The 26744-nt window shown below is 36.7% G+C and overlaps 1 protein-coding gene across 1 annotated transcript in view; it reads right to left on the bottom strand.

Moving 5' to 3' along the window:
* Nucleotides 1–622: 622 nt before the first annotated feature.
* The window catches only part of LOC124367613 (RWD domain-containing protein 4-like), a 37510-nt gene continuing 11388 nt past the window's right edge, over nt 623–26744 (bottom strand). The window contains exons 4-5 of the mRNA XM_046824574.1: nt 13598–13772; nt 623–1905 (exon numbers count right to left, since the gene is read on the bottom strand). Coding sequence (XP_046680530.1) covers nt 1717–1905; nt 13598–13772 — 364 coding nt within the window. The 3' untranslated portion in view covers nt 623–1716. The remainder of the gene's footprint in view (nt 1906–13597; nt 13773–26744) is intronic.

The following is a 26744-nucleotide window of genomic DNA, read 5'->3' on the forward strand; positions in this document are numbered from 1 at the left end:
ATAAGTGTGTATCACGACAGAACAGATGCATCACCTCCCAAGATAATTCACAGCTTTGGACAGGCAAGGAGCGATGGCAACACCACGATACGCAATCTGGCAACCTGGCACCGCCAGATCTCTGTATGATTGTAATAAACTATGTGTGTAACCAACCCACCCCAACACCACTATATGGAGTTCGACCAACTAAGTGTATAGCCATTCCTGTCTCTTAAATACCAGACTTCAATTATATCGCAAATAACATATGATTAAAAAATCAATATATCGAAATATCGAGTTGATCTACTGGTTCTGAGTACATAACTGAATAAAAGTGTTAAAAATTTCTGTTACATAACCACTCCTTCTAGTGGACCGCACCTTCGTACCTGGTTACTAGGATCTCACTGAGTGTCCGCGCACATGCGTGCATGTATTTTAATACATCAACTATTTACACTTAACTTAAGATTCAGTGGAAGATATTAAAGCATTTTTCAATGCAGCGCGGGAAGTATCCAGCACTAAACACGTTAATAAGCAAACAAATGTGTAGACTTAGTAAAAGTACACACTTTGATATCACTTCTTACAACAATGATAAAGAATTCATGATAAGGAAAATAAAAAACAGCGATTTTTATAATACAGTTATTTACTACATATATCTTCATTTACAATAAATGTACAATGCATAGAACATGCTTTGATACGAGTAAATTTAGTTTTCCTCCATAGCAAAATGTCTATAAAAAAACTAGACTAGGTTTTTAATAAAAACAAGAACAAGTGGAAGCCCATATTGCTTAGAAAGAATATCAATTGATTATTTGTATTTAATTAATGAAAACGTTTGAATTAAATCAATTGTTCTAGCAACTAATAACTCAATATAGCTTTCTTGATATTAAAATTATGCATGGGCAAATATTACAAAATGGATTTAATATAAACAGTTTTAAGGAAAGAACATTTTTGTTTTGCAGCTGACCATATTTTATAGGTAAACAGATATACAGAACCAATTTATATTAAATTAATATGGTACATGTGAATAAATATTCAACAATAATATATTTCAATAGATTAGTTTTCAAAATTTTTAATTTTCAAAATACAATTTTTCAGTGACTATCTTTTGCTAGATTATGGATTTTTAGTCACTTTCACTTTTCTCAAATAATAGCTTATCACGAGACAGCAAAATATTTGATATTTGCTTCAGTAATAATTATTATGTTTCAATTAATATATATAACTTCATTCTGTTCCATCATTACTAAGCACAAAATATAACAACCAAACAAGATAAAATTATTTAAGCTACAAAAACTCTCACTCATTTAAAATTAAGCATCTACATATTAGATATACAATTCTATGGACATGTTTCTTTATGTATGAGTAATAGATTTATCAATTGCTATAAATCAATTTTAAAATAAATTAACACAGTAATTAGCAAAAGCTACTATCTAAATTTTTATCCGCCATGACTAACAAAAACATAAAAACAAAACAATACCATAATATTTTACATTTTTAAATACTTTAATTTACAGTAAACAAAACCCATCTTTAGAAAAAGTGTCTTAAAATTATTGAAAAATTTAGCACAACAATATTGTTAACCTAAGTCAGTCGATAATAGTTATATAAAAAATATGTTCAATTTTGGATGATATAGAAATTCGATGACAGTACCAATTAATATGTATAAACGAAGTAAGGCTATGAGACTGGAAGTGATGATTCCTCTTTGGGCCCAGTTTGTGAAAGATGCTTGACGATGTCCACCCAGTCCCATCCCCTCGGCCGCTCACCCTTCCCATCCACTCGGTCCCATTGCTTCCGTTTCTGTGACTTGCTCAGATGTTCCTTCTTCACCACCTGCTTCTTGGTCACTATTTCTTCTTGTTCCTGACAAACATAATTTACTTATTCCAGTGTATTTTTGTAGGTGAAAGTATGTTTTACATGTACATAATATATGCTAACTGCTTAGTTTTCAATTATATTGTTTAACATGGCATTAGGAACGAATCTATAAGCCAATGAGATAGGTCAATGTGTATGGAACCAAGACATGAACAATTTTTCCCTTATACTAAACATTATAATTCACCATTTAGACACTACCAGAAAGTAAATAACATCAAAGTCTTCCGGTTCACACCACACTGAAACATTTTTTACACAATTAATTTCTTGGAATATTTCAGCTCTGTTTTGGACAGCCACCTTTAGTGTACAGATGTTTAACTGTAATTGTTTCAGTTTAACATCTGTTGTCTAAAGATCTTTGCTTTTTTAAGGAAAGGCTCTTTTTTAGCCTTACTTTTCAATTTACAATGGCTCTCCACAGGTAGGCCAAAATATTTCAAGAAGTTAATTGCACACGCAATGTTTCAACATGGTGTGAACTGCAAGACTTTGATGTTTGTTATAACATCAGCCACATAAGCCTAACAACTAAAACTAGATGAAAGTTTTCATTACTCTATATTATGTCACTGTCAAAGTGACTAAAGTGGTCCAATGTAGGCCATAAAATTATATATAAAAAAAATGTCACTGTATGTTTTCCTCATGATTTTAACCACATGTTCACAAAAAAATGCATAATTAAATTCTTTAATAAGAGAACGGTACTTTGGGATTATACCGACCACACCCAGACATGAACCGTTATTTGGCATTTTGCTTCTACTGATTACTATATTAGCGTAGAACAATATTTCGTCAATATAAAACAGGAATTGTCTTATCGCAAACCCCTCCCCATCCTCAGACAGAGGTCAATGTCGAGCAGTCTAGTAGATAACGTGACTGCAGAGTCTCATCGCCCTTTCAGCTGGTGCGCCGCATTGTTGTACTTTCGTGCCGCATTGTCTGTCGAGTACGTCGCTTTGTTGTACTTCCGTGTTTTACTGTGTGTGTAATAGATTAGTTATGGGTGACACTATGAGAATTTGGGATTTACCCAGGAACGAAGAAGGGGCCATTAGTTTTTTACAAGATCATGACTAGTTGCCTAAATCTAAAATATGCTTGGCGGTCGGCAGTTGCAGCTGAATGCGGAAATCCACTACACTCACTAATCCTTGATATTGCTGCATTCTGGGCGTCACAGGAAACCCATTAACAATTGATAATCGTTGTAAGTTTGTAATTAAAAGTTTTTTTTTCGTTCTATAATGTTTGTTTCTATAAATTTATATTTTTGTGTTCCTCATACTGGTGAGGTCGGTATAATCCCAAAGTACCAAGAGAACTGTTAGTTCATGTGATCACTTTTAATTAAATTAACATTTTCAATGCGGCAAATATTGATAATAATTGATGATGCTATTGTGAGGTGTTATGGGAAAAAACTTACGTACCTAATCTCAATTAGGATATAGAGACACTTGGAAATGCACATTTCTCCACATAGGCCATTAAGTATACAGTATATTAATTATTTGGAACAATGGCAACACAAACCATATTTGGTGAGATTTAAAAAAATCAATCAATGATGTTTTAAGTTATTTTTGGACCAACAGAAATTGTACTATACATTTTCTATCCAGTAATAAATATACTTCATATGTTGCATATTCCCAATTTGTCTTGCATATTCATAATTTTATCTTCCCTGTAAATATAAGCAAGTTACAAATAGTACCAATAATATTTCTCATAACATGTTAGCAAGAGCCAGGGCCGTACTCAGCTTTGGCAGGCCCTAGAAAAGATATTCGGCCAGTCCCCATCATGTCCTGCCATCTGTCTCTTGAAGCAGACAGTGGTGAGGCCTGGCCCAGTAAAATTGTCCAAAAAAACCGGTCTGAGTATAGGCCTGACAACTTCCACAGTAGAGCGCACACATTTATAAAAATGTAGCAGTACTCCAGAAGCAGCACTAAACATCCCCTTTTAAAAAAATGTCTGGTAAAATAGGCCTTCCAAGGTGGAAGAAACAGGTAGATTTTGTGATATCTGAAATATTATTTAATTTATTTCTTATGAGATTTACATGGAATCAATATCTTTAAACCATCTGATACATGAAAAACTGTCATTACAAACAGTTTTAACAGACACCATATTGAAATAAAATTGCTTACTAAATTGATCAACAAACTTAGTTGAGATTTTTTCCGGACATTTGCTATCGTTCAATCGTACAAAAAATCAGCAGTAACATTACGTTTCACTATCTGAAATCTAAAAACTCTTCCTCAGGTGAATAAATAACCTATCATTCATCTACAATCTAGGTTAAAATAAACAAATCATACCAGAGCGTTGTGACATGCATACATCAGAAACCACAACAATCATGTTGTGTGTCAACTCCATGCACACTAACTCTAAAACGTTCATACACTAAAAAAAAAACACTAATTATTAAAATTAAATTACAGGATACAGGGCACAATAAGTCTGCATTCAGACCAATCACAGAGAATGGAAATAGCCTCACTTGAGAAACAAGATGGCAGCAAAAAAGGAGGATGCATGCATAGGCCTTTTTTATTAGTGGTTCATTGTAGATGAACTTCTCAAAACCATACTGTGACTCTACATTGTTTAGTTACAAATCTGTCATCTGCTTGGTACTTTAGGTTTCCCTATTAGTCAATTTTTCTGAATTGGCAACCAAAGCGGCCTAATTTCAACTTATCGGTTGGTCTGCTAATTTAATGTATGAAGCCTCAGCTAATTTCCTTTTAAAGAAATGAGGCCCCAATGTATAATGTTGGCTTCATCTCGATTCATACAATAGTCAACAGACAAACAATGATTAGCAATTTTTTTACTTTTATGGTAGCCCTTTTCTCGTACTCTCTTCGTGCTCTTTTAACCTTACGTTTATTGGTCTTTGTCTGAGACACAACAGACTGTCTAAGTCTGTTGTGTGTTTTAAATGCAGTTCAAATGTACTTTCTATCTAATGTTCTAATTTTGTACAATAATTCCACCACTTAAGAGATTGACATAAACGCATATTTATCTCTATTCTGATTTACTGACTCAGGAATAATTCTTCTCTTTCCTTTGCATTTGTTTATAATCAATTGAGATTACACTGCATCTAAGATCCAATTCAAATTCCTTAAATTCCTCTTTTAATCCATCTTTATCAGAGCATAAGCTCTTTACTCTATCAGTAATGAGTGGGCCACTCCTTCTTCAAAAGATATTATATGGATTGATTGATAGTTTAAATATTCTCCTGTATGTGTTTTCTTTGAAAAACCGTAGTTTTAAGGACATACTTAGCTCAATACTCACACATTAAAAAAAGAAAATCTATTCACAAATGTACCAGTTCCAGAAACTCGGGATCATTGAATCACGTCAACACTCAATTGTCAAGTGCCAAAAGGTTTTATATGTGTAAAGGTTATATGTGTTTACAAAGAAATTTTATGATTTAAACCTTAAGTGACGATAGTATTCTTTAAATTTTCTTTAAACTTTGAAAAGAGAGAGGGTGTTTTTAGGCTCTGGGATTTATGTTTAAAAAAGTTATGTAGAAATTTTGAGGATTGTAAAAAAAGTGATACTATGACAACAGTAGTAGTAATAGGCAGATGAGGTATACAAAATCTACCTAAAAGAATGAATGTACACAGATCTTTTACGTTGTTTTCTCCTCAACTGGAGAAGGAGAAGCACCACTTCTGGTGAAATCTTCTCAAATGCAAGTACACAGGAAAGTAGACATTATTCTTGAAATCCCATATTGAAACATCTGCTGTCACGTACTACCATTGCATTGTAATGCTATTATGTCAAATACCTATGTGACAGGAAAGTCAGATGTGCTTACGACTGAAGTCACTGTGTGTGTACCGGACCCAATGGGCTATGCATAGACAGCTGATTGTAAACATCATTTGATCTTTTTTTTATTTGCTTGTTTGGTGGAAGATTGGTTGAAATGAAGCATCCTAGTTGTAATCTCTCCTTATTATACTGTGTTCCATTAACCTTGTCATAACCTATCTATCCAAAGGAAGCCCCACTGCTCATCACACAGACGCGCAACAGCATGCATCGTCTCTCCAAACTAACGAAGCGCAAAGGAAATGGCAAGTCAGTTACACGGAGGTGCCGCGTTTGCTACCAAGAAGGCAAGCGTAAGGAAACAGTGTAGGCTACTATTGTGCAGTGTGCCCTGACGAACCAGGTCTCTGTGAACTCAGTTGCTTTGATAGGTATCATGAGAACAAATAAGAAGTTTTTAGTCTTTGGCGGTGGGTGGGGATGTATACAGTTTTTTTTCTAATTTTTACTTGGGGAGGGGGGAGTGTTAACTGTTTTTGATGTTGTTTGTTTTTCAAACTAATACGTAATATATACGTGTAATTGATGTACTATCTATGTGTCATTCATGTACTATATACATGTAATTCGTGAGTGTTTGTGCCAAAACCTAGTGCGCTGCGAGCACATACAACATGGGGACCAGCACCCGGTGCGGATGACGAGCAGACTCAGCACAGACATGACGTCACCCGTTTCGGCCAACGAAGCTTCCGGGATACCTTGGACAACCCTTTCGGCTATCCTGACTCTGTTTTGGGTAAGTAAAAGACAAAAAAATTCCCGCATTTTCTGTCGCCAGTAATTTTGTCATCGCAGTGAATGTGTTAACACACTGAATACAGAGCCCAAGTATAGGTCGGGCTGGGTGCGAAGTGGCAGGGTCTTCATACCCCAACACATGTGCCAAGCCAGAGCGTCCACGAAGCACACGCACAGCCACCTTCTCTCTTCTTAAGTGCTGTACTTTTCGTGCGCGTGCACCTGGGAACTGCCTGATCCAAATCTTGTCTTCTTTGATAATTCCGATCAGGCTGAGCTGATCTGGCGGGCTTTCTGTTGAACTATCCCAATTTTTAACTTTCTTTTCCCACTACTCTCACCTGTCGGGTAATCTTCCCAACAATCTATCTTAAACTATTCTAATTCTAATTTTCCTTCTGTTAATCCAAGCCAAGGTGGAACAGCATATGCCGAGGGCTGCGTGATCAAGGGAGAGCTTGGTCGTTAATATGCGAACTCTGGATACCTGGCGACCTCCAGTTTAAACCTAGCCTTCCCCAAGTAGAGCGGGACAATGCTTGGGGTGACCTTTAGATCTCCGCTACTCGTGGGAACACAATGAGTACAGAAATTAAAGAAAAACAAACAAAACCAGAGAGCTCTTGTAGCACTCAAAAAGTGAATGAAAATTCACGAAACACAGAGGGATTGATGATGGGCTCTGACCCTAGCAATCCTGATCAAACCCAAAAAACAGGTGGACTTCCTAGTAGAAGTCCAATAGCCTCCGACTCGGTTAGAGTCGAAACCAATGAAGAAGATGCGATACTGGAGGGCGATCACCAGAAGGAAGAGGGAGCAAAAGTCGAGAGACAGCTCCCAGCACTGCCTAAGTTATGTGGAGCCGCCAGGAAACGCATGGTCTGGTTCCGAAAAAGAGGGTATTCCCAAGAAGAAGCCAGGGAATTGGCCTTAAAACCAATTCCAGAAGAAAGAAATAAAAAATTGAACAAACAAAAAGAGGGAAAGAAACCGAAAAGACCTCACTCTGATGGATCCACTCCGGAGGCCCATCAGAGGAAGAAAACAAAGAACGAAGGAAATCAAGGGGAACACAAGGAGCAATCTGGACAACCCCAGAAACCTTCCTACAAACAAGCGGTAGCTGGTATAAGGGTAGGGGTCTTGCACTCCAACTTTCCCGAGACCCTACTCACAACTGAACAGATGGAGAAGATCCAGAGCTTTATCCTGGAAGCTATCGTGGAAGAACAGGAGGGTCCCTACTCTCCAAGATTCTACGGTATCAACAGGAGACAAGGGGTTCTAATCTTCACCTGCGAAAACACTGAAACAGCAGAATGGCTTAAAGGAAAGCAAGACTCCCTAAAGCCTTGGGAAGAGGCCAGTCTAAGGATAGTACCAGAGGAAGAAATCCCTCGTGCCAGAATTGCGACTGTCTATCTTCCTGACAGTATACTTGATACAACCGAAAAGATAATGAAGCTCTTAAAAGGACAAAACAAAGAGCTATCTGTCGGAGAATGGAATGTTCTGCGGAGAAGCGACGAGGGGAAGTCTGTCCTACTCACCCTGGCAGTCGACTGCGCTACAGCGAACAAACTTGAGAAGGAAGGTCCATGGATCGGCTACAAGTTTGGGAAAGTTCAGCTTAGACTGAAGAAGAAACATCAAGGAAACATAGAACAACCCACAAGGGAAGAGGGGACTACAGAGAAATCTGAGACGGTCACCACAGAAAAAAGGACCGCTGAAGAGATGGAAGTGGAGGAGGCCACGAAGGTGTCAGAGCAATCTGTACATACCTTACCTAAAAGGTCTACTCCACAAGCCAGTGCAGCGGTCGAAGAAGAAAGACCCACCTGTTCTCTCTTCTTGAAGAAGGGACCTTTGCTCAAAGGACCATCCGTCTCGGCTCGAGGAAGAAAAGGGGATAAAGTCTCCAAGCAATCCAGAAGAAGAGACGGGGATGGACCACCTGGGGGAGGTGGGAAAAAGGCGTAAGTATGCGCCTAATACAGATAAACCTACACCATGCAAAGGGCGCAACTGACATCTTGGGAAGAAGGTTTATCTCAACAGGCCTGGATATCGCCCTAATCCAGGAGCCTTGGATCAATAGAGGTTGCATCAGAGGACTGACAACTCAGGTAGGTAATCTCATTTATGATCGAACAATTGAAAACCCACGAACTTGTTCAATAACAAGAGATCTGGTGGCGGCTACAGTGAAGGTGGCTTCACTGCAAGGGGACAGAGAGGTTACTATAGCCTCAGCCTACTTCCCCAACCCGTCAACAAGCTGCCCACCGAAAGAATTAGAAAGACTATTGCAGAGCTGCAGAGACAGAGGCTCGGCCCTCATTCTCAGCTGCGACTGCAATGCTCACCATACGTATTGGGGAAGTACGAACACAAACAAGAGAGGTGAGGAACTTCTACAGTTTATGTTCAGTAATGATCTAGTGTTAGAGAATAGAGGGTCAAGCCCAACCTTTATAACTAGAAATAGGAAAGAAGTCCTGGACATAACCCTATCTACAGGACTCAAAAACATAAATATAGTAAGGTGGCACGTCTCCAAGGAGGCCTCACTATCGGACCACTGTCCAATTAGGTTCGACATAGAGGAGATAGGGGAAAGATACGTGACCCACAGGGTTCCTAAATCGACCAACTGGAGAGGTTACAGAGAGTCCCTGGCAGAAGAGTTGGAAGAAATAGGACCCTTTCGGAAAAATGAATTTGAATTAGAAAGGTCTGCACAAATAGTAGAGCAAGCTATAATAAAGGCCTACAAGAAAAACTGTCCTCCCAGGCAAAACCGGTTGAAGAGGGATGTGCCGTGGTGGACTGGGAGGTTGGAAACATTAAGAAACAAAACGAGGAAATTATTAAAATGGGCAAAAAGGACAGACGATTGGCTCCCTTATCTACAGGCCCAAAATGAATATAAGAAAGAACTTAGAACAAATAAAAGAAGAACCTGGAGGAATTTCTGCAAAAATATTAACAGTCTTCCGGAGGCATCCAGGCTTCAAAAAACTCTCCAAACGGAGCATACAAATCGTATGGGGACTCTAGTAAAGGACAATGGTGACCTAACAATGAACAGGAAGGAGACCTTAGAACTACTTCTGGAGACACACTTCCCGGGGGGTCAGCTAACTCGTAATGAGGATACTTATTCTCTATATGGGGGGGGATCCAGTCGGGAGGTGGCAAAAGCCAGACAGGTGTCTAACAGACTATTCACACACGAAAGAATTAAATGGGCGATAAGATCATTCAAGCCATTTAAATCTCCTGGGGCGGATGGAGTTTTTCCAGCCCTTCTTCAAGAGGGGCTGGACATTCTATTAAATACCCTTAGCATTTTATTTAGAAGCAGTTTCGCCCTAGGATATATACCAAAGAACTGGAGGATAGCACTAGTGGTGTTCTTGCGAAAAAATGACAGGGATCCAACAAAACCCAGTTCGTACAGACCCATAAGCCTAACCTCCTTCATGGTGAAAACTATGGAAAAAAATAATAAATAGACACATAAGGGACGTAATATTACTGGAACACCCACTTAGTCCCACACAACACGCATACATAGAAGGAAAATCAACCACCACTGCTCTCCACAGTTTAGTGAGAGAGGTGGAGAATACCTTCGAAAAAAAGGAAGCCCTAGTCAGCGTCTTCATGGACATTGAAGGAGCTTTCGACCGAGTAGCATATCAATCCATGAGGACTGCGATGGAACGTTTTGGAGTTTCCCCAGACGTAGTCAAATGGATAGTAGCCCTCCTAAAAAGCAGACAGGTGAAAGCCAAGTACGGGGATGAATCGGCTGCGATCACGGCCCAAAGAGGCTGCCCCCAGGGGGGAGTCTTATCTCCTCTCCTGTGGGCGATGGTAGTGGATGATCTCCTAAGAAAAGCAGAGAAGAGGGGGATAAGGCTACTATGTTATGCGGATGACCTAGTGCTTATGATTAAAGGGAAAAACATTGGCAGGCTGGAACGCCTAATACAAACAGAACTGAACTTCATAAGCAACTGGCGTCATGGGGAAGGTCTGCGGATCAACCCATCAAAAACTAATATGATTACCTTTACCAGGAAAAGGAAATTCCAGCTAGCTAAACCGGTCCTGGAGGGAATCAGCATTAACCAAACAAAAGAAGTGAAGTATCTGGGTTTAATCCTGGATGAGAAGCTCACTTGGAACTCCCATATTAGAAACAAGACATCCAAAGCAATAATGGCCCTTGGGGCCTGTAAGAGACTCTTTGGATTTAAATGGGGACTTAAACCCAAAATGATATATTGGATTTACGAAACCATAGTAAAACCAATGGTCACATATGCTGCTTTAGTGTGGTGGCCGAAGGTCGAACAAACAACAGCTGCAAAAAGGCTACAGAGTCTTCAGAGGTTAGCTTGCTTAAGCATCACGGGAGCAATGAGCTCCTGCCCAACACTAGCAATGGAAGCGGTTCTGGGTTATACTCCTCTTGGCCAGGAAGTGATGAGAACAGCTGCGATGAGCGCAATGAAGCTTCTAGGAACAAAGGTAATAAATGCTACCTCCCTAGAAGGCCACATGAAGATATTGGAAAATTTCCCTGAGGCTGAAATGCTAACCAAAGTATCTGATACTATGGTTAAGAAATACTCCTTTGAAAAAACCATACACGGTCTCTATCGGAAGTAGGGAGGAATGGATTAAAAGGGAGGCCTACCCTAAAAAAGGAGTCCTGAAGTTTTACACCGATGGTTCACTCCTAGACTCAAGGGCAGGATATGGAATACATGGACCTGGAGTTGACATGGCTGTGCCCCTAGGAAGACATGCCTCAGTTTTTCAGGCGGAGGTCATGGCAATAGATTCATGTTCTAGAAGACTCACACAGTTGGGGACAAAAGGATTATCATACCTTATACTCTCTGATAGTCAGGCTGCACTGAAGGCACTGGATACCTGTTCGATTGATTCGAAAGTGGTCTGGGAATGCAGGAAGGCCCTAGCAGAGCTAGCAACAAATAACAGAGTAACACTCGGATGGGTGCCGGGTCATGAAGGAATTCATGGAAACGAAAAAGCGGACATCCTCGCCAAAAAGGGAGCAGAATCCATATTGGTGGGGCCTGAGCCAGGTTGTGGAATATCCTTCTCCAGCATTAAAGCTCTGGTTAAAGATTGGGAAAAGAGGACAAGATACAAGAATTGGAGCAGAGCCTCGGGTTTAAGAATATCCAAAATGTTTATCTCTCCTTATGCAAAAGGGTGGACAGCTCTCCTAGACCAGAATAAGGAGGATATAAGAATGATATTAGGAATGTTGACAGGACATGGCCCTCTGAGAAAGCACCTTTTGAAGGTAGGCCTTAGTCGGAGCAGTGAATGTAGACTCTGTGGAAAGGAGGAGGAGTCAGCAGAGCACATTTGGTTGGATTGTCCTGCCATCGTAGAGACTAGGAAAAGATACTTGGGAGCATATCTCCTCAGCCCCAAGGACATCAGAGAACAGGAGCCCTTAAATCTGATTGGTTTTTGCAAAAGCCTCGGTTTTTGAGGGCACAAATAAAAGTAAGGGAGGCGCAAAGGTCCTTTTAGGACTAAGTGCGGGGACAAAGTGTCCTCTTCCCTCAGAAGGAAAAAAAAAAAAAAAAAAAAAAAATAGGTCGGGCTAGCACGCACACCGCTGTATACGGAGCCCGACTCAGGGTCCCGGTACTTAATTCAATACGTTTAGGTTTTCGGTAAAAAAATCGGGTTTAGTTGTTTCAAACTATTTCCTATGTTATATTGTTTATATCTATACGTCTTTTTATGAAAAGTAACAGTTGTGCAGCTGTAAAAATAGTATTTTCAACTATTGCACAACTGCTTAGTTACGTAACGGACTGACGACGCAGTGATGCGAGCATTGTTATTTATAAACAAAGTTCCACTGTTACTGAATAAAGTGATAAATGTTGGTTTAGTGATGGTTTAGTTTATTTTGATTGGTTTCTTGGTGATACAAGTTTTATTTTTCTTGATCATTGTGAAAATGAGTAATCATTTAGACAAAATAACGATGCACATTATACGTGATATGATGTCAGATTCTGAGCATGATTTGGAGGAGAATGTTCGTATTTTAAATGAAAATAAAAGATCATCTGCGATTCAGTTTGAAAGAATCATGGGTCAAATTTATGATTCTGGATCGTAGGGTGAGTTTCTCAACGACTATGATCCTGATCCAGATTTTGAGGTTAGGCCTAATGATCAAGACGTGAATGATGCTGAGTATGATTATGATAGGCCTTCCATTAGTACTAACATGAATACTTTGTTTCTTTTATGTTAATTTTACATCATAAACACATTTATAGAACATTAGGTGGTTAAAAAAGTTTATACAACATTAGGGGGTTTATACAAAGTTACAATTTTTCAAATTTAATTTTTTTCCGTAATTTTGTTCAAATAATTATTTTATCATAAAAGGGCACATTTTCTAAAATTGTGTATTCTCCAGTTTAATTTGATATATAATATGTTAAGTCAAAACAATCTCTTTGTAATAAAAAAAAACTTTTAATCACAAAAAACGGCCAGTACAGTGAGTAAATTCGATGTTATACACTTAGGGTTCAATGTGTTAAAATAATAGTTAATCCAAAGTATAATACATAATTTATACCTTTAAAAACCTATTTGACTATAAAAAATGACAACACAAAGTGGATGGTGGAATTTTTAGGGGAAAATCTAACCTGTAAAAGACGTTGACACTCAAAGGCTTAACAGTGTGAAAATTTGTTCACCGGAGATATTGATTTACGGACCAGTTTGCACACATGATGTCACTTACTTCAGTTGTGCAGTTAGGTGTACAGTTAATGATAGACTCAGTAGGATCAGGTAACAATTTGGTCAGGTTATATCTTACAGACAAGAACATCATCAAGTGTTCAGATGGTCAGTCGATCTGTTAGTCTTTCTCTATATGTAGTCATGTTTTTACATCAATCTGCTCTGTTCAGTACCAGATTCCACTAACCTCAGTGATAAACTCTGGTGTAGAGTTGTCCACGATGGTGTCCGGCTGGTTAGCCGTTATTTCAGCCAGGTTCTCTCTCACAGACTCAAACAACGTGTAGGTCATGGCCTCTCCCAGACACTGTTCTGCCTCGTCCAGTATGTGCTGACAGACTCGGTTCTTCACTGCTTCGACTCTACCATTGCAATAGATAATTAGAAGCAAAGGATTTGCTTTCTCATTGAGAAATAATTACATTGTTCTAAGCAACTACAACAGCACAGATGTTAATATTAGTTTAATTTATTTATATTCTACATGGGCACATCTAACATTGAACATATTTTTCTTTTTGGTAATTGTCACAGTACCTGTTAAATACAACTAGGTTAGTTATTAATAAAAGGGATGACTATACAATAGGGTTCATAAGCCTTAAAGCAGCAATGAGACGTTACGTGAAATCAAACAATAAAGGCGCACACACTATCTCTCCCAATCTTAGTTCCTTCACAGCTAGCCCCTTCAGAACACACAGTGTTGGCCAAGGAACTGTCCAAGTTGGACCTTAAAGCAGCAATGAGACGTTACGTGAAATCAAACAATAAAGGCGCACACACTATCTCTCCCAATCTTAGTTCCTTCACAGCCAGCCCCTTCAGAACACACAGTGTTGGCCAAGGAACTGTCCAAGTTGGACCTTAAAGCAGCAATGAGACGTTACGTGAAATCAAACAATAAAGGCGCACACACTATCTCTCCCAATCTTAGTTCCTTCACACCCAGCCCCTTCAGAACACACAGTGTTGGCCAAGGAACTGTCCAAGTTGGACCTTAAAGCAGCAATGAGACGTTACGTGAAATCAAACAATAAAGGCGCACACACTATCTCTCCCAATCTTAGTTCCTTCACACCCAGTCCCTTCAGAACACACAGTGTTGGCCAAGGAACTGTCCAAGTTGGACCTCTCGATATTCGGTACTGTCAGGTGAGAAATTCAGCACAACTTCCCACAGCATTAAAGTCTAGATTTGGCTCCATTTGGTCACTATTTATGAAAGAAAGATTGGGATAGCGTAAACTTTGAGATTCACGAAGCTAAAGAAGATGTTATTCAATTTCTGAAATGCTTGGCATCAAAATAGAATAGAAACATTTTTTATTTCCAAAAATATATACACCAAGATATTATATTTATTTACATTTGATAAATAGTAAATTACCCTTTTACTATACTTACTAAGTGGTGATAAAATAAAACAATTTAATTTTAAGTACAGTAGTTGGATAAATATTACTTATATAATTTAAGTAAACTATATATTACATATTAACATATATTCTACAATGGAAATTAGCCTACATGGGCAAGCAGCCTGTGCGTAGGCTAGAGTAGTACTAAAAAGTTTATGTTATAAGGTTTTAAGGCATAAAATGTAGAAATGTAGTTGTGTGATGAAGGAGATAAGAGATAATACTGTCGTATTAGACAAAATTTTGTAATATTACCTGTTTCAAATAAATTTAAATTCTGAAATTTGTTACATATTTTTATAAATAGAATATGTGAAATATAGTAAGAATTGGTTTTTGAAAAGGATTTATCTAATCTAATTACATGAAGACCAACATGTTCTGAATATCTTGTTTGGTAAGAGTGCAAAATTTCTGGTAATATTGTATTAGCATTTTTGTAGATGCGAATTAGTAATTTTTTTATATATAACTGTCGTAGTGAAAGTAGGGAGGATTCCTGAAAGAGAGACTCAGTTGGATAACGCACATTTTTCCTCAACCCTGCCTTTAATGCATAATGAAAAGAGGTTCAAGAAGCGTTTTACACGCACCGCCCCACACGATGTTACCGAAGGAAAGAAGTGACTGGGCGTAAGCATAATATGCTAATTTTATCTCGTTTCCGTCTAAAATTTCACTTAGTTTCCTAAATGCATAAATATACTTTCTAATTTTGTTAAGGACATAATCAACGTGCTCAGACCATTTTAAGCGAGAGTCAAAAACAACTCCCAGGTATTTGTAGCGTTTTACGAGCTCTATTTTACTATTTAAGAAATATGTGTGACATAGATTTACTTAGATGTCTTTACTACGCATATATACAGTAATACAGTAATAAGCAGTTTGGCTTTGTGAAAGGAAAAAGCACTGAGAATGCATTGTCCTCATTTCTTGAAAAAATATATAGTAGTGTTAATAATAATAAGAAAAGTTCAGCAGTTTTTATAGATTTTCGTAAAGCGTTCGATCTTGTCAATCACAAATTATTATTGTTGAAAATGGAAACGATTGGAATAAGAGGGTTGGCTTTGCAATGGTTCACACAGTTTTTAATGGATAGAACACAAGTTGTGAAAGTAATGGACAAAATTAGTAAACCTGAAACAATAAAAAAAGGGGTTCCTCAGGGATCGGTGTTGTCTGCAATAATGTTCTTAATATTTATAAATGATCTTTTGGAAAAACAATATGATGGTGCAGTAACAGCTTTTGCTGATGATATAGCTTTCTTTTCTTCTAGTAATAATACACAAACCTTGTGGAATAATGTAAATAACACTTTAATAACTGTGAGACAATGGTGCATTGACAATAAAATGAGTGTTAATGTATCTAAAACAAAATACATGAATTTTGGCTCCACAGAACTTAATTTTGAAAGAGAAATAAGATTTCATTCTATGAAATGTGCTCTAAATATACAATGCAATTGTGAAGTAGTTGACAAAGTAAACTATTTTAAATATCTTGGAGTTATAGTTGATTACAAGTTATCTTGGAAAGAGCATATTGAAGAGTTAATTAAAGTGTTAAGAAGTAGTATAAGAAAATTTTACTATTTAAGAAATATGTGTGACATAGATTTACTTAGAAGTCTTTACTACGCATTAATAAATTCAAGACTCCAATACGGTATACATTGTTGGGGAGGTACTTTTAAAAATCTAGTAAAAAAAGTGAGAACCTTACAGAACCATTTTATTAGAGTAATTTTATGTAAGAAAAAGCTAGAATCTTCTTTTCCACTGTTTGTACAGCTTCAGATATTGCCTGTCCAGCACCTCTATATGTTTAAAGTATTACAAATATTTTATACGAGAAGTGGACACAACCAAACTGAACAGGTACACCATAAATATAACACAAGAAGTAAATCATCCAACTAACTCAGAAAGCCAAAGGTCTTAAAAAGTATTTTACTTAGATCTTTTTGTATTTATTGGACCACAAATCTTTAATCTAATTCCCGAAAAAATTAAAAGAATTAAATCTTTAAACATATTTAAAAAAACCCTAAAAAGCTTTTGCTGGATGAGGAAATTATGCAGTTGACAAAAGTATTAAGTTAGAACTCTTTTATTTTGGTTTCTTTTCTTTAAACTCTTAAAAAAAATTAAAAAAAATTGATAACTGGTTAAAGATTTGCTATATATTTTGTTAAGTTTTGTTATTGTTATTTAGATTTGTTGATATTTCTATATGTGTTGTTAACTATATTTAATTAATATATTTATTTATTATACATTTATTTACATTATTTATTATAGAACATTTATTTACATTATTTATTATAGAGAGTTACAGTTTACATTATTTATTATAAAAAAATTGTTAACTGGTTAAAGTTTTGTTATGTAATTTGTTAAGTTTTGTTATTGTTATTTAGATTTGTTGATATTTCTATATGTGTTGTTAACTATATTTAATTTATTTATTTATTCATCATACAACATTTATTTACATTATTTATTATAGAACATTTATTTACATTATTTAGTATAGAACATTTATTTACATTATTTATTATACAACATTTATTACATCATTTATTATATTTATCTATGTGCACAAGCCCGAAGATATTATGTGTCAACTTGAGGTAGACTGAATAATTAGTTTTTAATTTTTGTTGCCTAACCATCGATAATGGATAATGATGGTTAGTGGAATTCCGAGACGAAAATGTATTTCTAATTTATATGTACTTACGGAATAAATATCATTATTTCATTTCTTTGCACCCACATGTCGAATTCGAGTAACTACCGCACTGATGAATTATTAGGTCTGTCAAATTATATTCTGTACTAGAATGCAGAGAAATAGGCATAAATTTTGTTTTGGAAATATTCAATGAAAGAATATTTTGGTAAAACCATTTTTTGAAGTCTTTAAGTCACTCATTGCATTTAATTTAACATCTCTCCAGCTTTTCCTGAAATGAAAATTAAACTGTCGTCGGCAAACAAATAAAGCTTCCCAAATAAATTAATCCTAGAAATATTATTGATCACCACTCCACCCTCAGTTTAATTTGGACGTTACCGCGATTAGTGCGAGTTGAGGTTATCTTAGTGAATTATTGTGCGTGGCAGATTTTCAACTGTGACACTGTTTTGTTTAAAAGTGCGATGGCAAAACGGAAAACTTTATCTTATCAAGATAAAGTTAAACTTATAGAGACTGTGGACGCCGGGAATAAGAAAAAAAGTGACATTGCAAAGGAGTTTCGTATACCAGCGAATACTCTCTCGACCATATTGAAAAATAGAAAAAAATATGAACGCCAAGGAACTTCGTGCAAGAGAATAAAAGGACCCGAATTCAAGGACGTAGATGAAAGTGTTTATCAGTGGTTAAAACAGTGCCGTGATAAAAACCTTCCTGTAAGTGGCCCAGTTTTCAAAGAAAAAGCAGCACAGTTTGCTGCACAATTAAATAGTGTCGAGTGTCGATGACAATGTTTGCACAGAATGGTCGCAAAAACTGCCTGATCTTGTCAAGGGATACAAACCTGACGATATTTTTAATGCCGACGAAACAGGTCTTTTTTACCAGTGTCTTCCTGACAAAACTTTAACTTTTAAAGGTGACACTTGCCACAGAGGCAAGAATACTAAACAAAGAGTTACATTGCTGCTTGGAACAAATCAAATTGGCACCGTGAAGCTTAAACCATTGATGATAGGAAAATCTAAAAATCCAAGGTGTTTCAAAGGGGTTAGAATAGAATAGAATAGAATAGAATAATGCTTTATTTCTGAACATCAAGTACAGAGAATGGTGTCAAGTATGTTGAGGTTAGACAATTCAATATTGGATGAATATACAATGTTATCATGTTCTTAAGTTAAGTCCACTGTCTTTGGTCTTGTCAAGAAACTCTTCGATTGAGTAGACTGGATTATCTGTCAACCAGGAGCTCAATCTGTGTTTCAGCGCTTCGCCTGTCAGTAGCTTGAAGTCAGCAGGGAGATGGTTGTAGAGTTTAGCCCCGATGAATGATGGTTTTCTTTCATAAAGAGCTGTCCTATGTCTCGCAACGGGGATTCTTGATGAATGTCTAGTGTCATGAAAATGTAATCTTGTTTCTTTTGGGAGTCCTAATTTATCAACATGGAGTATGACTGCCTGTATGTAAATTGAGATTACTGTTTTAATTTTGAGGTTTTTAAATTCTTCTCGGCAACTGTCTCGTGCTTTTAGGTTTGCTATGGATCTTATAGCTGACTTCTGGATGGTGAGTATACGATTTAAGTTGGTAGTTGATGTGCCACCCCATACTACTATACCATACCTCAAGTATGTCTCAAATAAAGCAAAGTATGCCATCTTTGCTGCTTCTATGTTGCTGATGCATTTAATTCTTCTTATTACATAGAGAGCAGAGTTGAGTTTCTTGCACAGGATGTCAACATGTGGGCCCCATGTCAAATTTGAGTCTAGAGTGAGACCCAAAAGGTCAGTTTGGTCTGCAAGGTCAATATCAGGAAGGGCCGGGATTTGTTCACCTCTTCTGCTGAAATTGATCTGTTTTGTTTTAGAAGGGTTTGCTACCAAGTTATTTGTAAGGCAGTAGTCGTATGTCATGTTTAGGGCAATGTATGCACTGATGCTGATGTCCTCTGGTGTGTCTCCTTTCAGTAAAAGGGTTGTGTCATCTGCGTACATCACCACCGAACTGTAGTCCTTGATGTAATCAGGGAAGTCATTTGTCAAAAGTATAAAAAGTGCAGGCCCAAGCACCGATCCTTGTGGTACTCCTCTTTCAATCGAACGTAACTTTGATTTTACTGTTCGAGTAACACCATTTTCCATGTAACTGAGCTCTACCAGTTGACTCCGTCCTCTGAGATAGCTTTCAAACCAGTGTTTAGCAGTTTCCTGGACCCCTAGTGCCTCTAACTTATCAAGAATGATATCATGGCTAAGGCAGTCGAACGCTTTTGAGTAGTCAAGGAGAACAGCAGTGGTGTATTTGCCTTTGTCAATGTGATCAATAATAAATTCTACTAGGTCTGTTAAGGCTGTGGCTGTAGATCTACCCTTTAAAAAACCATGTTGGCAGTTAGTGAGGAGGTCGAGTTGTGTCAAATGGTCTATGAGTCTCTTCAGGACGATTTTCTCAAAGATTTTGGAAAAGGTGGGAATTATTGAAATGGGGCGATAGTTACTGAGGTTGGTTGAGATTCCTTTCTTCAGTTTTGGGTACACTTTTGATACTTTGAGAGCCGAGGGGAAAATGCCGCTTTTGAAGGATTTGTTGATAACATCAACAAGAGGAGCAATGATTGTTTCAGCACAGTGTTTTACTAGCTTAGCAGAGATTTCATCTAGACCACTGGAGGTTTTATTCTTCAGGGAGGAGATGATTTCTTCAACTTCCCTCACAGTTGTGTCTGTTAGAATAAGCTTTGTCTGTGTTAGCCTAGGCCTAGGTGTTGTGACTCTAGTAGATGGTTGATTTAGGTTGCTAGCTGCTCTTAATGTGTCCTCTGCGATGTTTGAGAAATAGGTGTTGAGTTCTTCTACAATGTCTTCAGGTTTTTCTATGGTTTTCCCTTCAGTAATTAATTTGATGAGTGGATTGTTCTTCTCCCCTCTTTTTGTAGCCCTCTCAGAGTTCACTATCTCCCAAGCTGCTTTGGATTTATTGCTGGACTGCTGTATATGGTTTGCTGCACTCTCTTGCCTTAATTTCCTCAGTCTTAGGTCATATTGCTTCTTTTTACTAGCCATGGCAGATCTGTTTCTCTCTAGCCCTGTCAATTCATACATACGAAGCAACTGAAGATAGTCCTGCTTTAGTTGGGTAATTTCTATGTCATTGTAGTTAACATAGGTTTTGCTTTTTCTCTGCCTAAGTTTCTTTAGTGGACATGCAGCATTTATTTCCATAGTCATAGTATTTAGAAGATTGTTATAGGCTTCATCGGCTGATATCGTTGAGTAGACTTCGGTCCACATTTGTTGTGCAAGGCCAAGTTTAAGGTGGTTAAGTGTATTAACATTTATTTGTCTTCTGATTTGGGATGTCTGTCTTGGTTGCTCGGTGGTAATATCTAGCACACAAAGTTGTCCTTTGTGATCTGATAGACCTGTATCAAGTATGTGCACTTTGAGGCTCTCTATGGGGAAGTTTGTACAAACACAATCAATTGAGGAAGCTGAGTGATAAATAATTCTAGTTGGCGGAAGGTTTAGTCTGTTAAAGTTATAAGCTGCTAGAGTCTCTTCAAATCTGTTTTTGGATTTGTGTACCTTTAAACAATCAATGTTTATGTCACCTACCAGAACAACGCTACTTTTATGTGGTTCAGTTTGCTCTAAAACTTGTGACAAAATTCTGAGTGCATCTTCTAAATTTGCTTGTGGGGGTCTGTACACTCCAATTATAGTAATGTTGGTTTTACTGATGTTTAGGGCTGCTACTGCTATTTCACATGTAAGTTCCTCACTAAGATCTCCCACACTCATAGATTCTGCCTCAATCACTGTGTCATCTTTTGTGAAAATAACTACTCCTCCATATTTATGTTGTGTTCTGCAGAAATTTGTGACTAGCTTGTATCCAGGAATTATTGTATTCAACAATTCATTCTGCTTTAGACCATGTTCTGTTAGTACTAATATGTTTGGAGAGGTGTCATGTAATAAGTGGTTGAGTTGCTCTCTTTTGTTCTCTAGGTTCCTTATGTTTTGGTGGAGGATACTAATTTTTGAAGAGTGTCTTTTTCCTTTGCTTATTATTGTATTTTTATTTTGCTGTTTGTCTTGTTGCTGTGTAATAAAAAATGATTAGGTTGTTGCACATCAGCTTGCAGTAGTTTCTGACTTTGGGTCTTGGGAAAAGAGTGAATCTGTTGTGTAGAGAGCTCTTGAGTCAAGGGTGCAGTTGCAGAAGTATTGTCGCCTAGTGGCGGGTTGGTCCTGACATAGGTATTATCTATTCTCAAAAGGTTTTTATAGAACTCTATGTGTTTTAAAAAGAAATCTTCATATTTTTCATCTGCTAGTCTTATTTTTGCATTTATTGGTGGTGACTTGTTCACATTCAATTTTATTTTAGAGTTGACAGACATTGTGTTTTGTAGGGTTCAAAGCTTTCCAATGGACTACACATCAAACAAAAAGTCATGGATGAACTCAGGGGTTTTTGAGAAATGGCTAACGGATTTGGACAGACAAATGAAGAAAAAGAAGAAAAAAATACTCTTGTTTATTGACAACGCTACTGCTCACGGTGACATCCCAAAAATGAAAAACGTAAAAATCGAGTTCTTACCTCCAAACACCACATCCAAGCTACAGCCATTGGATCAAGGAATAATTAAGAACTTTAAAGTTCATTACCGGAAGGAAGTTGTACGCCTCTTCCTTCGTGACCTCGAGGACAAGAACCCTACAAAAATAAGCATACTTGATGCAATGTGGATGGCTTCTAAGGCGTGGAACAATGTTACCGAAAATACTATAAAGAACTGCTTCAAGAAAAGTGGCTTTAAACAGCAAGTTGACGAAGAAGAGGAAAGTGTTGTAGAAGACTGTTTAATTGTTGAAACGGATAACGGTGAACTTGCTAGTCCTGTACTGTGGAGACAAGTGACTCAGGCCCTTACTTTGGAAGGGCTGTCTTTCGAAGAATTTGTGGCCGTCAATGACGAGCTTGCTACTTGCGGCCAATTAAGCGATGCAGACATTATTGCATCCGTTTCCAAGGACACGAGTGTAGAAGACAGTGTAGTCGAGGACGGCGAGGATGATGACGACAACGAAGTCGAAACGCCTGACCCCACCCTTCGCGATGCCCGGTGTGCCATCAACACGTTGTGAAGTTTCCTCCAAAAGAAGACGTCTATGGATGACAAAATAATCCAGTCTTTATCCATTTTAGACGACGCGTTGGACAAAGTGACTTTCACAGGTAGACAAACTACAATTTCAGATTTTTTTTAACAACAGTAAATAAGTTTTGCAAACTCTTTATAACATGTACGTAAGCCTACATTACAGTAGCATTTTAAACATTTAAAATACAGTACAGTAGAACCGTATTTCAGACTTGTGTATTTATACTGTACAACATAACTTTTTAAGACGTTACAGTATTTCATATTCATATTTATGTAATAATATTACTCTATACGTTTAGTTAAAAAATAAATAAATTTAAATTGATGTATGGTGTACTTGTTATAATTTCTTATTCACATTTCCCGATAAAGTAATGTACGATTCTTAATTGTACTGTATTATTGTAGTGGGTGTGGACCTCTCTATATCGAAGTCTGTCAGAGTTAACCTTCATATAATGAATAATACAACAACAGTTGTAAACCTCTATATATATCGAAGTCTGCCCCAAAGAGCCTTGATATATCGAACCTCATTATATCGAAATTCTTGATATATCGAAGTTTTGTAAATCCTCTTGAGGTTCGATATATCAAGGTCCTACTGTATAAATCAAAAATAAAACTGGTCCTAACGTACTGCCCTGGATTACCCCGTAATCGACAGTTTGTTCGTCACTATTATGTCCACAGATTTAAACCACTTGACGCCTTTCTTTGAAATAACTACTACACCAAACCAAAGCAGTGCCGCGGACGCCTATAGCTACTAATTTGTCCAATAAAATGTTGCGATCAATTGAGTCGAACGCCTTTTTCAGGTCTAAGAATATGAGCACGCATCTATTGTGTTTAGATAGATTGGTATTTAAATCTTTATTTATGTCAAATAAAGCGTCATTTATACATTTTTCACGCCTAAATCTATACTGATTTTCACTTAAAATGTTATTGTTTTCCAGGTAAGATACTAGCTGACATTTAACTATTCGTTCTAGTACTTTACAGAACACGCTTAGAAAAGAGATTGGACGGAAGTTGCTTTTATCTGTAAATTTGTTAGATTTGTGTATGGGAATTATTTTTGCCAATTTAAATTTATCAGGGAAAATTCCTGTTGAAATACTGGTATTAATTAAATGTGTCAAAGGTTTTAAGATAAAGTGAATATTATTTTGTAAGAAGGTTAGCCGATACCCCATCCAGTCCCGGGCCAGACCCTTTCCTAAGTGCAGTCACCTGTCGTAGTACATCTTGTCCCGAAACAGTACACAGTGTGAAGTGCGTGCCCAGTGTGTAGTCAGAGTCCCTCACTACTAGCTTCCCTCCTGTGTCTATCTCTGCTGCCAGGTTACTTCCAACAGCGGAAAAAATTTATTCAAATCATTGGAAACTTTTTTTAAGAGCATTGGATTCATGATGGCTCCTGGAAGATGCTTTGTAATGGGAAACGAGTCCTTGGTGTTGACTCTTCCAGCTAACTCATTTATAATACCCCAAAATATTTTTGGTTCCCTTTTTGTCTCATTTAATTTTGTTCTATAATATTTTTGCTTTGCAAATTTTACAGAGTTGGTTAAGTGTTGTCTAAGATCAATGTATTCTTTTTTCAATTCACGGTTAAATGGTTGCCTTTTCAAAATTTTACTCATTTTATCCCGTTTACGTATCAGGTTTATTAAATCAGTAGTAATCCAGGGCTTAAGCTTTTTCTTTCGGGTGGTCACGTTTTTTATTTCTTTTTTTGCTTGTGAAATTGAATTATTTATAATAGCATAAAAATTAGTAGAGCACTCATTGACATCAAAACTGTCCAGGACGGATTCCCAGTTTGAGTTGGAGAGAATGTTAGTAAGCAATGTTTGGTCAATGTATGTGATAGGTGCTAGTGGAGTATCAGTAGACCTACTGACAGCCGTGTTGAGTGTTATGTTGAGTCCTGTACTGTAGTGGTCTGTGACTGTAGTCTGTAACACGGCTGCACGGACCCTACTCATGTCGTCGTAACTCACAAAGATGTGGTCGATGCAAGTCATGCTATGTTCTGTCACACGTGTGGGTTTGTCCACACACTGTACAAGTCCGTATAACCGTTAAGACAGTTTAAGTATCTGTTTGTAATGTCGTCATTACATGTAAGCAAGTCTATGTTGGCGTCTCCCAGAAAAATGCACCTTTTCCTTCGTTCCATGTTATTGTAATAATTGTCTAGAGTGTCTAAATATTACAACATACGGTTACAAAAGTTGGACCACCAGCGGATTAGTTGAAAATTTTTTGGCAAAATAATAGCATAGGTTTTACCTTTAAAATGACATAAACAATGAAAAATAAAACAATGCTCTCAATAACATGAGAACCTTTTTACGACCACCCCTAGTATATCGTTAGGACAAAAGGAAAAAGGGAGAGATAAACGAGAGAAAAGAGCTGATTCGAAAAGTGTTGACTCCTACAATACCAACTCATTCTAATACACAACTCTTATCTAAAGTAACACTTACTATCATTGTATGACATTGCATATTCTTTACTCTGATAGCCATACCATACCTTATTTAAACCTAAATAAAATTAAACTAGAACTTTATAAGTTAATAAATAATGACATTAATTAATAAATATAAAAAATAAACAACATCCTTGTGGACAGTGTTTAAAAAATGAAGCTTAAAGTCCTGAAGCACTGAAAAGTGATAAAAATCAGTTCCATATATGTTTCATAATTGTGCTCAGCAGTATAAAGGTTTCATATGAATAGTATACAGATATAAAAACAACAAAAACTTAATGGAGTTGTACATAGTAAATAAGGATGTAGAAATGGAGGAGAGTGAAACAATCTGAGTTAGATTTGGTTGAGATTAATAAACTCTTGAAGAACAATTAAAGAATTCTGATTGCAGCACTTCAAGCTCTAGCGAAAATCAAAACTAAGTTAAGAAAAAATGCATTAAGAACATATTTTGTTGTAAACTTCTCACTCCTTAAAAAATATAATTTATAAAACACACAATAATTATAAATTAGATTAAAAACAAAACTATGAAGAAAAAAATTAAACAGAAAACCGAAAAAATGTCATGATAAAATTTCCTTTCAAAAAACTGCTTTGATATTTTTTTTTAATATGAGTGATTCATGCGAAGATAGTTTAAATGACATGTATATGACTAATAATGGAGAAGAAAAAGCAGTTGGAAAAATTATGTTGTGTGCTGATATTCATGGCAGAAATCTAAGCTGGCATCTGAATAAGACAAAGAACTCTTTCAATTCATTTTCTTTTGTTAATCCAGGAGGTCATCCTAAACAATTAATAAAAACTTATTAATGGAGAGAAATTAGTTATAAGTGATTATGTAGGCTATGGAACTAATTACACACAGGCTGCTTGCCCATATAAACTTATTTCTATAGATGTAAAATAAGTCAGATAAAATACTGTATCAATAAGATTAGCTATCTTTATCATATTTTCTTTCTCTGGATTTTAAATAAACACAACATTTTTTCTTGAGGTATAGACAGAATTTCTTACCATTCATGTCATAAGCACCAACAAAAATCTCTTGCACAAAAATCTCACCCTGGCCAGATAATGTAATTTTATCTTCTTGAATAATTTAATGAGAGTATAATGATACAATACTGCACTTAGTACCTGACAGCTTTGACACCTTATATCATTGTATAGCTGTATGACTCACTGACTCATATGACTCACAGCGATGAGACTAAAATTTTTCTAGCCATCCGGAAAGGAAATAAACAAAAGCATAAATATTTATTAAATTTTACTATCTGTAAAAAGCTGGACTGTTATATGCTCTGGTTCAATCTTTTTATCCAGTAACTAACTTGATGCTGTGTTTCTTATCAATTTGTATACATGAATATTTTTAATACTGTAATGGATGGGAAGGGTTTAGGCTTTCCAAACCCTTGTTGATTACACCTATCACTATTTGACATTAAAAAAAATCAAAATGAAATAATAAATCATAAACTGCAA

This window comes from Homalodisca vitripennis, chromosome 8 (genome assembly GCF_021130785.1).
Source record: "Homalodisca vitripennis isolate AUS2020 chromosome 8, UT_GWSS_2.1, whole genome shotgun sequence".
NCBI lineage: Eukaryota > Metazoa > Arthropoda > Insecta > Hemiptera > Cicadellidae > Homalodisca > Homalodisca vitripennis.